The 16,220-nt window shown below is 34.9% G+C and overlaps 1 protein-coding gene across 2 annotated transcripts in view; it reads right to left on the bottom strand.

Moving 5' to 3' along the window:
* Window positions 1-15,602, bottom strand: part of SEMA3E (semaphorin 3E) — a 291,033-nt gene extending 275,431 nt beyond the window's left edge. For both annotated transcript variants that reach the window (XM_028846126.2, XM_028846127.2), the window contains exon 1: window positions 15,148-15,602. In XM_028846126.2, the coding sequence (XP_028701959.2) occupies window positions 15,148-15,262 (115 nt within the window). In that variant the 5' untranslated portion in view covers window positions 15,263-15,602. The remainder of the gene's footprint in view (window positions 1-15,147) is intronic.
* Window positions 15,603-16,220: the final 618 nt, after the last annotated feature.

Genomic DNA, 16,220 nt, shown 5'->3' with positions numbered 1-16,220 from the left:
GGAAGCCATGGACATGATGACTTCACAGAGTGGGAAATAATCACTAAAGTTCCTACCCTCAATAAAATTATCCGATTTGGGCAAAATTATACAATATTCCTAAACTATAGTCTTTTTCCAATGAACGATTTTGTTGTTGTTGTTGTTGTTGTTGTTGTTGTTGTTGTTGTTGTTGAAATAAGACATACAATGCTAAATCCGTAAGGTTGATTTTAATTCTCTAAGTGCAATTATTAGTTTTTCCATTTAGCAATTATTCCTTCCTCCTTTTCCTCCTTCCTCTCTACTTCTGCTCTTCCCTTTCCCATGCCCCCTTCTTTACCTCTTCTTCTTCTCTCTGACTTTCTAACAAACACCTTCTTAGCAATTACTATGTGCCAGGCACTACTCTAAATACATTTAAAAGCTCTTTCATTTAATCTTTATCACAACCAATGAGAAGATGATATTTATTATACACCTCGTTTAGCCAGAGAAAGATTAAGTAACATGTCCAAGATCACACCGATAAATTTGTTTCTACCACATTTGATTCCTAAATAGTGCTTAACATTGGGAAAAAATTAACAATGTGCAAAAGGAACCAATTTGTTTGTCTTGAGCAGCCAGGTATAAGAGAGTCACAGCCAGACGAGGAAAACGTTGTAGGGAAACAGAATTTATGCTTTTTTAAAGTTCAACAGAAGGAAAGATTATAAAATTAAATGGAATAATAAAGTTAGGAAAGGACCCACCCAAAATTATTTAGATGCCAGAGTAAGCCAATCTCAGCTGTTCTTCTCTACTCTGCCTGCCATCCTCAGCAAGAGCAGTATGGGAGAGAGTGTGGGCAACCGGCTGCAGTAGCAGCTGGGCCTATTTGTTAAGAGGAAAAAAAAAATAGTTATAGAAGATAAAGGGAGATTTTGGTGGCTAGCAGTGTGAGTGGAAACTTGGAGCTTGGCTGGGGAATTGCAGAAGTGAAAAGCAGCAGTGCTGTCAGCAACAAAATTGCAATATTATACACACCATTCACAGGGAGAGCACTCCCTGCAGTAGTTCCTTAACTGGCAAGAATTCTTTTCCACCCATAGCAAAACAACCAGTGGTAATTTTGTATTTGTTTTCTCACATTAATGGTATTCTAGACATTCAAAAATGAAGCGCTGCCAACTCTTCTAACTATCCTAGAAATATAAATTAGCTAACTAAAAGGACAAATGGCATTTCTAACTTAAAACAATGTAACTATTTGTTGACTAATATAAAAACTTAGGTATCTAATAAGCATAGTATTATATTCTAAACATAACCACATACATTAAAATCCTTGAATTGTATATTATGTCCGTTGAGACAAATACTATAAAAGGCATCTAACGTGTTTCTGAGTGATAACTGCTTTATTAGTGTGTAAGCTATCTCATTGGTAATGGTTCTTTAGTTTTATGTCTCACTTTTATTCTTGTTTAACTTTATTGATTTTTAAATCATAGATAATTCAGGTTTTTTCTACAGATAGGAAAAATCCTTCTGCAATCCTAAAATATATCAGACTTCAGTTTGGGCATACACATTTTGGAGCAAGTAAAAAACATTTGGCAAAAAAATCTGTCAAAAACAGTGCCCAGTATATAACTTTTGTCTTACTTCTGAGCAGTATAATGACAAAACAGTTTCATTCTTTTGATTGTTTTTTAATTGTACAGTTGACTTACCTATAATATTTTCCTTCTTATTATGATTATTTAAATATTATTACAAGCGAATTTTGCTTTGGGGAATTACAAGGATATTAAACCACATGAATGTGTTATAGAAGTTTAAACACATTAACTTCTTATGACTGTAACAATATAATAATAAAATCAATATTTTGGGTGGCTCATTAAATCCATTCTAGTGTTTCATAGTCCTATCTTCTCCATCTACTTTCTTCTTTCTGGACAAAAATAAGAAAAAAAAGATTTTCCTTCTCATATTAATGGAAATGTACAATGATTTGGATAATTGAATGTCCCAACAGCTAAAATTATAACATTTGACTTTGAAAAAAGTTCTTTCTCTTTATAATTTACATTTTGATTATGGGTGATATGGCTATTCTAAGAATAAACCATATGGTTAGCTCAAGTTTATCCAGACCTGAAACTTACAGCAAGCTCAATATTCTAGTACTCATTCTAACCAATTAAAAAGTATTTGTAGTTACCATTCATCTGACCAGAAATGTGTGTAACACTTATGCTTTGTGACAATGTCAAGCTTATAATTGCTTTTTCCTTTCTTTATTTTCTATTTGCTCTTATTTTACTATTTATTTTGCTTAGGATCAGGAAAAATAAATTATGTCAGTTTCATCAATAATAGAGCTGTTTTCAAAAGAAATCATTTTTTCTTTACCATTATTTCTCCTAACATTTTCTTTAAACCTATATCATTTTTGCTTTGCTCAGGATTATAGAAGTGATCCTAATTTCTATACACTTCTTTTTATAGATTGTCTTTAGTTTCTAAAAATAAAATAATCCAGTGCTTCCCATTTCCATTTTTATTTACTCTTTACAATAATAAGGTATGATGACAATTGTGTACTTTCTTCTGAATATGACATTTCTGCTTATGCCCATTAGTTTACAGTTTGTGTTAAGTGCATTGTATTTGATTAATTATAGTATAGTACCAAAAAGAAAAAAAAATAAGGATATAACATTTCAAAATATATTGTCAATTGATTTTGATAAATTAAGTACATGAAAAAACATTTTTGCTTGGCTTATAGATATAATAAAATCTTAGTAAAATGAAATTTTCACAAGTTCTTTCTCAAATAACCTGGGTTGAGAAAGTAAAATACCTTGCATAAACTAATTAGAATGGTAAAACCTAGTCATTGCTTTGCCTTCTCACTATGTTACTACCAATAGCTGTGATTTTAAAATGAAAAATGAAAGACAAATGGCTAAATTATTCATAAAACTGTTGCGCAGGGACAGACTAACCAAAAAAAAAAAAAAAAAAAAAAAAATCTTGCTTTTGGTCAATTGGAGCATTTCTGAAAAAACAAAGATGTTGGGTAAGTTATCACTCTTTCCCGGTTCTGACTTTCTTTGCTTTCTGCTTTGTCATGGTATTAATGCATTAGTTCTTTTTTTCTGTTTCTTCATAGTTTGTCACTGTAGAAATGAATGAGGTGTTACATTGGAAATTGGGAGATCATGATTGGAGCAAGTGGGAAGAAAAGTTGAGTCAAATGTGACAATAATCATTTGAATGGCCCAGAGGAAGTCATACAATCCTCTGCCACTGCCTCAAACTATATCTTTTAATAATTTACAGATATTTTCTGAATAATTTCTAAGCAGTCCTGGATTTCTCTTTGGAACCTTTGTAATAGAAGAGTTGAAGCCAAACTAGTGCCTAATGTGTTGCAAAAGGGGCAGAAGAGAATTATTCTCATCATATCTCCTGTATTCTCAATGCTCTCCCAACCCCATCATTTCATTTTCTGCTATCTCTGTTAGGAATGTATTTGTATGTGGCATCCAGCAAAAGAATTAAGATTGGTAACACTAGTGTGAATAGATATAGCAATTAAATTCTGTATATTAAATGCAATACATAAAATATATTCAGTACCTAAAGTTTATTAGATTCTAAGAATGCAAGCAATAAAATGCAATATAATTGTCCTCAGTATTTTCAAACTCTAACTGTGAATTTGTAGTAATCATATATTACTCATACAAAAAATCTGAAAATTCCTCAAAGTCATCTAGAAACGGGGGAAATTAAATTTAGCAAGGACAAAGAATGTGTGATAGTAGTGTGTGTGGTAGAGTCACGAACACAGTGGAATTAAGTTAATTTCTGGGAGAATACAATGCATTATATGCCATGGGAAGATTGTGGGCACATGGCAGGATGGTGCAAGGCAGAGTATGACATAGCTAATTTGTTCATAACATCTTGCCCAAGCTCCTCTTATTCATCTTCAATACTGAGCTTTGGTTCTCTTTTCAGCCCCAATTTCATGCTTTTATAGCATCCCTTGGGATATAAAAAAAAGCACCCTACTTTATTACGACTTGTCTCCTTTTACAACTGGAACTTAAGTTTCTTGAGAATTGGGTTTGACTAAAAGCTGTGTGTGTGTGTGTGTGTGTGTGTGTGTGTATGTGTGTGTGTTAAACTTCTTAAAATAGTTCTAGATTTACAGAACATTTTTGGTGAGTACAGAGAGTTCGCCTATACCTATACCTAGCTCCCCTTGTTTACACTATACATTTATATGGTACATTTATCACAGTTAATAAACCAATATTGATACAGTATTATTAATTAAAATTCATACTTTATTCAGATTTACTTAGTTTTCATCTAATAATCCTTTACTATCCCAGGATTCCAAACAGTATACCACATTATATTTGTAAAACTGGATTTTTTATTCTTAAAATCCTAGCATAATGCTCCATACCTAAAGCATTGAAGAAGCCGAACAAATAATTATGGAATAAATGAATGAATAACAAACCAATTATACTTTAAAATTATAGGCTCTTTTAATTCTCTGAAGGCAATGATATGGTTTGGCTCTGTGTCCCCACCCAAATTTCACCTTAAATTGTAATAATCCCCGTGTGTCAAGGGTGGGACCAGGTGGAGGTGATTGAATCATGGAGACAGTTTCCTCCAAGCTCATCTTCTGACAGTGCGTGAGTTCTCGGGAGATCTGATGGTTTTATAAGGGGCTTTTCGACTTTTGCTCTGCACTTCTGCTGCTGCCATATGAGGAAGGATGTGTTTGCTTCCCCTTCTGCCATGATTGTAAGTTTCCTGAGGCCTCCCCAGCCCTGTGGAACTGTGAGTCAATTAAACTTCTTTCCTTTATAAATTATCCAGTCTCTGGCAGTTCTTTTTTTTTTTCCCCATTCAAAATATTCTGCTAATTTAACATATATTTTAGAAAGAGGAGTTCTTTACAAGGCGGTAGGACAGTGGTTTCTCGGCTGGTGTCCAAGACATCAAGGAGGAAATTGTTGTATTCTGTCCCTCGAAAAGATTATGATAGTTAACAAACGCATGTGGTCACTTTACTTATTATTAATGTGATTAAAATTAAAATGTTTAAAGCAATAAACTTTGTTAATTCCTCATTATATATAGCTATCCACTATGTCCCAAAGCTATATCCATTGATTCTACCCCAAAAGAATTTAAGGGAAAAAAACTTTAAAAAGGCTTTCTCTATAATAACATAGTGTTCTGTGCACTCTGAAATGAATTATATGTTTTAATTATGTATATTGTGTGAAAACAACACAGCTTTATCGTGCATGGTGAGCAGTGAGGTCATTCATAACGGAATTAATGGAATGTCTTAATTTTATCACAGTATTGGGCAGTTCTTTATAGCAACGTGAGAGCAGATTAATACAGGCAATGATCAAGATGGGATGAAGTGGTAAGCGACATCTAATTTCATTTGTCCCAGAAAACTTCTCTTTGAGGCATAAAAGAATTTTTCAAAATGCTTTTCCACAATCGACAAATATTAGATGTTTTCTCATCAGAACTCAATCATAGCTACAACATGCTACAATTCACACCATCAATAATCTTTTAAAATATTTAAATTATATGCTAAATTATCATCAATGTATAGGTACACTTTATATTTAATACAAAAATAAGCAGATAATGGTGATATAGTTAGGTATCTATGAATCTAAATATATTTATCAAGACCAAGGCTGTCATTTGGACATTTGACAACACCCTTAACCTAGGAGATGAAGTTAAAGGAGGAGTGAATGAAAACGGTAAATATGAACTTGGGGTTCCTTTGTAGCATCCTTCCACACACACAGCCCAGGGTTTCTCATAGTTGAGTCTTCACTAAGAATCACCCATAGGAATTGTTAAAACAGAGATTCCTGAGTCTCAGAATTATTGACTCAGTAGATCTGATTCAGCAGCTCCCAGGGAATGCTGATGTTGCAGTCCATGGACCACACTCTGTGTAGCATTCGTTTAACTCCAGTTTCCATAATAGTAGCATCATCTCCTGTGCAATGAAATTCAATCAAGCCATCCTGCAGGTGAATTATTTAGCAGTAGCTCTGAACCTTATAAAAAAAATAAAGTTGGCCTTTATAGTTGTGTTATTTTGACCATAATATGGAAGCCAACTAAATATATGTATATTTCAATTCAATAGACACAAAAACCCAGACTGTAATTATAGCCTTTAGGAATGATTTGAAGTGAATTTATTCCATCCCCAAGGGTGTACAAAAAATTACTCCTTGCCCTGAAGGACCTTTAAATATATTTAAAAACAATTACATAAATTAGAAAGTATTATAAGATACTACAACACCGTGTCATTTATCTTTGTGATACATTTAAATTTTTTTCTACCAAAATCATACAAGATACGAAGACTGTTCATTTTTCCCTTTATAATGATGAGGAAAGGAAGCCTCAGTTCAATGATTCAGCGAGAATAAGACAGCATCAAATAAAATATACTGTAGATTCAAAAACTGGAAGTCCATACCCTTTCCACTACAACATACTATCTCCTAATACCAGTTTCAAAAGTGTTTTGGAGAAACCCTTTTGAAGACTGGTAAGGAGAAGAAAGGAGCCCTACATTTCTATAATTGGAAAGGACCTGAGGTTCATAATAAACTTTTTGACTCAGTGTTAGAAAAAAAGCAATCAGGAGGAGTAAACAGCTATACACAATGCTGGGAGCACATTTCCTATTTGACTTTACTTCCACACGGTATCTTAAAGCCCCTCTCCATTCCCATCATTTCCTGGGAAAGAACAAATCAGGAGGGAAAGAGTCAGTGTCCTCAGCTGACCTCTATTTTCACCCTCTTTTATTCTCATTTTCTTTGCTGCTGTTCTTTTCCGGTTCTGAAGTTGATCTGGCTACCTAAAATCACCCCTGAGACTTATTCTTAGGGATTCTGTTCCACCACTCTATCTTGTAAATAAAACCCCCTTTTTATTCTGGTTCCCTAAATTAAAGCTCAAAACTCAGAGAAAACAAACCAAAAGTGCATAGAAATAGGTTTACATCAATAATATTTTAACTGACATTTAACCCGAGTTTAGCTACAGAATACTTGGCTGGCAGGCTCTGCCCTCTCCTGTGCCGTGCCCTAATTCCTCTCCTCTCCAATTGCCACAATCCTATGGTGCCTGTGAGCATCAGCTTCCCAGCAGAAAAACAGGTTGGAGAAAGAGGGTACATTATCCAGGTGGCTAGTAAGCTATTTATTTAGTATTTCATTATTTCCTACATCATGGATTTAAACCAATTTTCAATACCTAGTAAGTTTAAAGTTTTTCTAAATAATTCAAAGGTCATGTTTTGTATTTATTGTGTTAAACAATAAAAAAGAAACAAATATTGAAGGTACACAGAAGGCCAATGAATACATATCTTTCACCAAAAGTATGTTTTCTTTCCCCTTTTGGCTTAAGGTGACGAAGAAATCAAAAATATTTATCTGGAAGAGAAGTAGAAGAGAAAAAGAAAGAAGGGGTGCTGCCAGTCACACAAAAGGGTAGTCACAGAATTAAGTGAAAAGAGAAAGGGAGGAGGGGGTATAGTGATAACCCAGAAATGACAAGGACATCACAAGATATATAGAAGAAGGAGGAGGAGAGGAAGAAGAGGAAAAGAAAGGGAAGGAAGAAAAAGAAGAGGAAGTAGAGAAAAAGGTGGAGGAGAGAATGTAGATGAAAGAATTCAACTGATGTATCAGGAGGGTGCCTGGAGGTCCCAGCTGTTTCACTAAATGCAGCACTGATGAGAAAGAAGGTGAATAGATAGAAAGCCCCAGCCTTTTCTCTAACATATATTATGCTAAAGGGGCCATAAATAGTTGTCCAGGATTCCTCAGTTTCATGGTATTCCTGCTCATCCCACCCCATCACCTTTTCCTTTGAAAAACACAGTTCTAAATCATTTTGTTTTATTCAGATACTCACTTGATGAGCACTTGTTGAATGCCTATGAAGTGTCAGGAACTGTGCATGGCACCAGATATCTTACCTGTTCATCTAAGGGAAGGCAAAGTGGGAGACTTTCTTTCACTTTCCAAGTAAACAACACATGCTGAGCTGATAGCTGCCTATAGGACACTGTTTAGTTTAACTTTAGGCAGTGTGGTCTGGCCTTAGTAATATTAGTTCTATTGTGCTTCACAAAGCTGGGCCTACAATTACCTTTGTTAGTACTGTTTATTTTGTGGATTTGGTCTGTTGTCTCCAAGGTGCCATCAGATAAAATTCCAACTTTCCTTAAAGTATAAACAAAATAATTCTTACAATAACTTACAAACATGAGCGACATCTATATTCTTTGTTCCTTCTAGTTATCTACTCTAGTAAGAGCTGGTTTTCATTAAAGAAAATCTTTGCTTTTAAGTAAAAATCTGATGATTAAGGATCTCTCTTCATCCTAAGTTGTAATTTAACAATTTGCTCATGATTGCTTTTAGAATAAAAAAGAAAACAGCATAGATTAATTATCTCTGAATCTCATCTGATTTATTGAGTAATTTATAAAAAGCTTCCTAAGGGTTAAGTATTCTGCACATTAATCTGCACTATCTCATGTAATCCTTTCACATTTTTGCAGATTATGTTTTACCACTTTAAAGATGAGAAAATGCATATTCAGAAAACCTACGTAACTTGCTCATGCCGTGCAGTCAGAGGCCAGATTCAAATTAGATGTGCCTCATCCAAAGTCTAGGGTTTTTAAGCCACTGCAATTCGAATATAAGAGTGTTTTCTAGCTACTGTGTTTCCTATGCCAAGGCTACAAGCTAAATCCTTGAGCAGAGCACAGTGACGGCTGAGAGTTTAGGTACCAAGGATGGAAATGAAACACATTTCTAAGTCCCAGAAATCAGGCATGACAATAGATTTCTCTTTTATTTTTTCATACCAGTTGTGGAGGTAAGGTTACCAAGGCAAAGGACCCCTATGGTTAGAATATCCTGAAATAGGCATTAGAACCAGGGCTGAAAACTTCTCGAGTAATCAGTTGTCTTGGCCACCATAGGGGCCATGTGAAGGGAAGTTATCAGTTCCGCAGAGATGTCTTGTCTTGAAATCATCACTGTTTATGACCAAAAACGTTCTCTTAATATCAGAGACTGCAACACTTGGAGTAAATGTGATATGGACATGTCCTTTTTATTCCTAGTCCAGAATATCCAGACTATAAAATATCCAGTCTTGTCACTATCATTCCTATCATGAGTGCAAAGAATAATGCTCACTTCAGACTAAGGAATTAATAATAACAATGATGTTTACTCTTATACCTCCAATGTTATGTAAGGCTTTACTGTGAAAACAAAATTATCAAAATAACCATCATCGTTTGTATAATGTATAGAGTATTACAAAGTGTCATATGTTACACTAGAAACTACTAACTTATGGCCCTGTCTATTAAAACCAAGAAAATAATCTAAATCTATTCTGCACCCTTTGGAAAACATTATAAATGGTATAATTTTAGTTTAGTTTTGTTTTTAATTCTCAGAGACTGAAATTATAAGACTTTTTACACTGGGATGGCTACGTATGAAGGGGCATGCATGCATGCAAAGTGATATTTCTGGATTCCTGCAGACTAAATTCCTCTATTAAACCACAGAAGAGTTTTATATACAAAGATAAAGAAATACATTTTTGCACACACTCCCACTAAGAAGTCCCAATGATGATTCCTTTAAATGTCTTTGATGAAATAAAACTGATTGAGCAGACTGTTAGCAATACTTTTCACCAGTAACAACCAATTTCATGGTTTGGTGCTTTATTATGTGGTCATAGAACTGAGGCCACCAAGTGATCTCATCCCAGAAAGAAACAGAGGCCCTCTCTATGTAATACTCTCAGCTCTGACTAGATGACAAATCTGACCTGGATAGCAAAACAACAATATGGCAACATAATTTTTGTAAAGAATATTTCATTATGACATCACAGCTGTTGAATATATTTATTAATAAAGAACAGGCATTGGTTATATATTATGTATAGAATACTTTCCTTGCAAAGCAGAAAAAAAAAATGGTTTGATACACATACATTTTCCACTCCAAAACTGGCCCAGTTCATATATAAATTCCAGTTACTATTTTTTTCTAACCCAGACCTTCCCTCACCCTATTTCTATACTAAAAGATAACTGTTTTCCCACTGTAAAGTGCAACATCCAGATAAGAATTTAATAATTCATAGAACCATTCGGGGACTTTCAATGTGATACATGGACAATATTTGTCTGTAGCAAATATAAAAACACAAATAATAGCACTATCTAAAATTCTTAGGAAGACTCTCTCCACAGAAAGCATATTTTGTATAAACCAGACTCAACGAAACATATTGTAATTCCTCACAATTTATCCAGTGGTATTTTTTATAATATAAGCTATTTCTTAATAAATCCACCACTTAATTCTCACTGTCTCTCCCTGAAGCTCTGGGCACATAGGCTAGTGTTTCCTCCTGGGTCCTATTTAATCACTCTGCTTATGAATCATAAGACCAGTTTTTATTTACTAGCACCCAGAGATGTGTGACTAATGTCACTATTGATAATACCAAGCTATTGGAAGAGGAACCAAAGCTATGAGCTGGGTCAGGAAAAACTGGCTCAGTCACTACCTCATTTTTTATTTGCCTTGTGTATAAAATAAATACCACGGCCTCCAGAATGATCATTCAGAATGTTTACTTAACATTGTGCTCTTTTAGAATTCTCTGTCAATTATTTTCTTGTAAATGGAATGAATTCTAAAACGTGTGTTGTAGAGTGAATACATGTAACAAATGGATATATGTACACTACAGCAAAAAAAAAAAAAATATAGGCCATGAAACTTGGAAAATGCACAGACAATGTAATCATCTTCTGAGTTATTATAACTAGAGGTCAAAGATATGGAAGATGAGATTTGGAGTGAGTGCAATCTATCAAGATAAATCATATGTTTTATGCTATTTAAGAGCAAGTTTATTCTGTCTTCTATATTAGCATTATCCTAGCACTTGTTGAAATATAAACTCATACCATTTTCAAGGTTTTTCTGTTTAGGACCTGTTTCCTTCCAATACTCTCACTTTGTATCAGTCTGCAAAAACATTAATAATATAAATAGTTTTTAGGTGATAAGGTACATTCACAGATATTGTTGTTCCACTTGATTATCTCAAAAACCCAGTAAAATATACAGGCAAAATACCATTACTACCCCTATTTTCAAATAGAGGAAACTGAGATGCAGACAATTAATTATCATTATTTTAAGTGGGAAGTACTAGAGCTGGAGTAGAGGCCTCTGATTTCAAATCCTGAGCTCTCTGAACTATGATAAATCTGTATTTAATTGGTTATAATACCCAATACAGATACACTAATTAACACTCTATTGCAAGTTCTATCTGCATAAGTATATATTCCATGTTTAAATCTACATGTGTAGTGTTAACATATTTTAGGAATGTTCTTCTGCCATATCCATGCCTTTATTTAACTGTCTCTTCACCAACTATTCTAGGAGAACATATTATGCTTAAACAGCCATTCTCCTTGATTTCTGCAATAGCATTCATCCTTATTGAGACTTCAAACACCTAGCCTGTCTGCCAAGCTCCCATGATTGAATTTCTGGGGCTTTCCATGTACATTGGTATTTCTTTCTCAACATAGGTCTTGGCTTATTTGTTTTTTCTTCTCTGAGCTCCATTATCAAGAAGCTTATTTTTGCCTTCCCTGTAACCTCATTAGTGCAGGATGGTGAAAGATAAGGAGAGAACAGATATCAACAAAGGGAAGTAGATGAATCCACCAGGACTCTTCTCCCTTCATTCTCTCCTTCCTTGGTTTCTGTCCTGAGGACCACAGTATTTTTCAAGGAAACCCTTGGGGGAGAATATTAAAATTTTGCATTAATCTCACCAATGTTACCCTATTGAGCTGGGATAAAGTTAGCTATAATGCATAACTATTCATGAACTTTTAAATATTTGCCTGATATAGCCAAATTCAACTCGAATCTTGACTGAAAATTTTTACAAAGCAGGACAGCATCTTGCCATCTTAATCTTTGCTACATTTTTACTTATTAATGTAATTTACCTTGTAACTAGAAAATACATTAAAAGATTTATGTATTGCCTCAACAAGAGTAATTATCTCATCATTTTATCTACCAGACTTGCCCTAAGCCAGTATATTTTCTTAATATTAGTGTGGAGTGAGATATTCAGTTAGAAGAGGAAGGGATTCAATATTATCCCATTGGGGTACAAGGCAGTAGGAAATCAACTAGAAAATATTCCACACCTCATATTACCCTTATACCTTGTCTCCTTCTCTCTCTCTCTGCCTCTCTCTCTCTCTCTCTCTCTCTCTCTCTCTCTCTCTGTCTGTCTTTTCTCCTCTTTAATCCTAATGATCCCTTCCTTTCCAGCTCTAGTTAAGAACATGTGTAGTTAAGAAATAGTAATGGAGAATGAAGGGGAGAGGAAAAGGGCAAATCTCTGGACCTTTTTTTTTTCTGAACATATTTTTATATAATTTAACTCAAACTCTGTATATGATAAACTTTCTCCTCCTCCTTGAGAAGAAACAATAGGTTTGTGTTTTCAAATGCCATCTTAAAAGTGAAGAATATGAGAAAAATGCCTGCCTTTCTCCCATACAGCTTAGATCATGAACTGTGAAAAGAATTTCTGAATTATTCTAGTAGGCTACCTCCAGGGAACCTCCTGGATTTCCCTGCTAGTGGTCAGGCAGCAGTGCAGAGGTGTTATATTACATATACCTAGTGCCTCTTATATTGAAAGATTATAAACTCATTTATATATTAATTATCTTAATTCACTCACTACTGAACATTTGCCATTACTGACATTATTCAAGACCATGAAAGAATAATCTGCAATATCTTATTCCTAGTTTTTGAAGACCTCTAAAATATTCACTGAATTCCAGAGTGTAGAGAGATAAATGGGCTGTTCCTATTATATTGGTGGGACTGAATACCCTGCTCTGACAGTGTATATGCTCTTCTTTTCACTAAGGCCCCTGAGGTGCAGTAGGCATTGGCTGCTTCAGGTAGCATCTCCAGTGTGATCTCTTAGCTGACTTCACTAACAAAATTGCACAAGTAGGAACATTCCATTTTCAGGTAACTCTCTCTATTCTGCCTTTGTATAAAAACATCATATTGTGCATTTTCAGCTGGTTCCACTAAATTCAAAGGTAAAGGAAATCCTGTGGGAGTTTTCAGTCTAGTGTACATATAGATACTAGCAGTTTTACTCTCACACCATATGACACCACTCATAACATCAGTTACAATTATTTCTTTGATTAAAAGTGACATAATAAAGACAAACTCAATAGCAGTATTATGCATAACATTTACTTGTATCGGAGAACTTTGGTATTCTTTGATCAAATTATTAACTCTCTTATGAAATATTAAAATGTGACCTGTTGGAAAACACACTGATATTGAACCATGAAAACACAAGTACCCCAATAACAAGGTATAAAAGATTAATACTAGATGTAACAGAATTGTAGCTTGCAAAAACCGGTAGCTTGTCCATTCATCTACATAAGAAAAACAATCAATTTATATTTTTTTGCATCTTTATTTGTCCATATTCCATCACATAAAATTTGTACATCTTGACATCTTTGATGATAAACTTCTTTGGAATAGGCATTTTGATACATACCATGCTACATCTTCCCAAGTTAAAAGATTAGTGTTAATTCTGGGCACTATATTTTAAACACTTTGCCAATTTAGTATCAATGTGTTTCTTAAATTTGTATTATCTACTAGATAGTATTATAGGAAATGTATTTAAACTAAGAAAATATCCATAGTTTTAACTACTCTAAAAATGAAAAATTTCTATAACATTTAGTGAAGATTGTCCAGTAAAAAGACAAAAAGACCAAACATGTCACATAAAATCGAGGACTCCCTTTTTGTTTCTCCTGACAAGTATTCTACCTATACTTAGAAAATGCAAGCTTCTGTTCCTTCTACAGTGGGGGTCAATTTAAAAGCTTACACAATTGAAAAATGATTCTTATGTAATCCTGAGTATTACATCTGCTTTCTGTCTCAATGTCTCAATGGCTAGTGATAATAAATACTTATTTGCTGACAATTTATTCTGAACTTATTTTAAGTCAGCAAAGTCACTTTCTCTGAGCATGGTTTTGTTTATTGATTGTTTGTTTACAGGAGGAGTTATCAAACATATTCATGACTGGCTTGTATTGGTCCTGATGCAAAATCTATCTTTTAATCATTTATTTATGAGTTTAATGTTGCTTTACAAGACAACTGTAGAATGAAATATTTAAACATTCGCTGTTAGACAGATCTTCATTAAGGCAATATAAATTAACACTACAAATGCTAGTGAATACTAATACTTTAATCAATATTAGCCATTTTACAAGCATTGTCATAAACTATTTTGCTTTGCCACACATGAAAAAATTCTAATAATCAATTGCACTGGAAAACTAATTTATATTAGTTGTTAATCATTTTAATTACATGATGATGACAGTTATTATGGATAGGGCATCATTTTTCTCCTCAGGAATTTTCTTTCCTCCTCCTCTTACCTCCATTATGCAAACAAAACAAAACAAAAACAAAAAGAACAAATTGCACCCCTATTTCTATAGCCCTTCCCCAGCATCCTTGTTTCTCACATGCATAAACTGATATTTAAATACCTACTGTTAACTTGGTGGATTCAGCCTCTCAAGGCTATTTACAACCTGCTTCCTCCCTTCCTGTGTTCCCTCTGCCAGTGAGTGAACTCCTCATTAATAAAACCCAGTATTTACAGACAAAAATAACATCTCTAAGTTGACATGTGATTTTGCACTGTTTTCAGATGAGGTGAGTATGACATATTAGTCAGAGGTACTTAGAATTTTAGGTCAGTTTTGCAATAAATTTTTCAGGTGCATTTTAAAGGTCTTTGAAGACCATAAGCCTATGTTAAACGACTTTCTTTTTCTTTTTCTTTTTCTTTTAAACAAAAGGATCTGGAAAGGTAACCTACCTTTATGTGACAGGCGTAACCGGGGGTGGGTAGTATCAGCTGTATGACCTCCTGTCCAAAGCTCCAGTAAGTAACCCCACAGGAGCAAGGTGATAATGTACCCGGCGGATGCCATGCTGCCGTGTTCACCGTCCAAGCCCTCGCTCCTCACTTTAAGGAGGGTCTGAGTTTTACTTAGGACTTCCCTCCAGGGGCAGCGTGCGAGAGGCTTTGTCAGAAATCGAACGCGTTGTCATCAGAAAGCACAGTTCCGAAGTGCCATTTGTCAGGCTGTATTTGGCTATGTAAAACCTTTCTTTCCTCAGGACAGTTGTTTATAAGCCGGGAGCAAGAGGACATTCCAAAGAGTGAGTCTTCAGAGCCATGTCCTGTCTAGAGCTCTCTTCAGCAACTACGCCGGTAGATTCAGGAAGAAGCTGTATTTCTCAGTCACTTAGGCAAAGCTGTTCATTCAGAAAAAAAAAAAAAAAAAAAAAACCCGAGCACACGCACACGCACACGCACTCCCTTCTCCCGTGGAGGTCCTCTCTTCGGGCTCCTGGAAGCCTCTCAGAAGTCAGCCTCTTGCACTGACTTGCCAAACTGCTAGTTTTAATTCACCTTTCACCTTGCTAATTAAAAACAAGAAGTGCCATTCCCTCTAGGAGTCGCAGGATCCACCCAGCAGGGATGCAGTCTGTCAGTGGCTGTTTACAGGAAAGTTCAGGCAGGGTTGAGCAGCGTACTTGCTGTTTCTAGGAAGTATTTCTGGTCCACGTGCCCCGCTCCCATCCTCCCTCCCAGTCATAACCAGCCCCACGTTACTCAGCAGCTGGAGAGAATTCCACATTTTGATGGGGGAAATGGGGAGTTCGGGAGGGGTGATGACACATAACAGGCTGATTATTTAAGAATAGGTGACAGACAAGGATGTGGCATCAGAAAGCGCTTTTAAATTCTTACCAAGATAAATTGACCTAAGTTGAATAAATCCAACTTCTTTTTAAAATAATCTGTTTGTAACCATCCAGGATCCAAATTCTGTTTTTCACTGTTGCCATATAGGTATTTTCAAAATTCAGTCTTTTTGTATT

This window comes from Macaca mulatta, chromosome 3 (genome assembly GCF_049350105.2).
Source record: "Macaca mulatta isolate MMU2019108-1 chromosome 3, T2T-MMU8v2.0, whole genome shotgun sequence".
In the NCBI taxonomy this organism is placed as follows: Eukaryota; Metazoa; Chordata; class Mammalia; order Primates; family Cercopithecidae; genus Macaca; species Macaca mulatta.
This window is presented reverse-complemented; position numbering and strand designations above follow the sequence as displayed.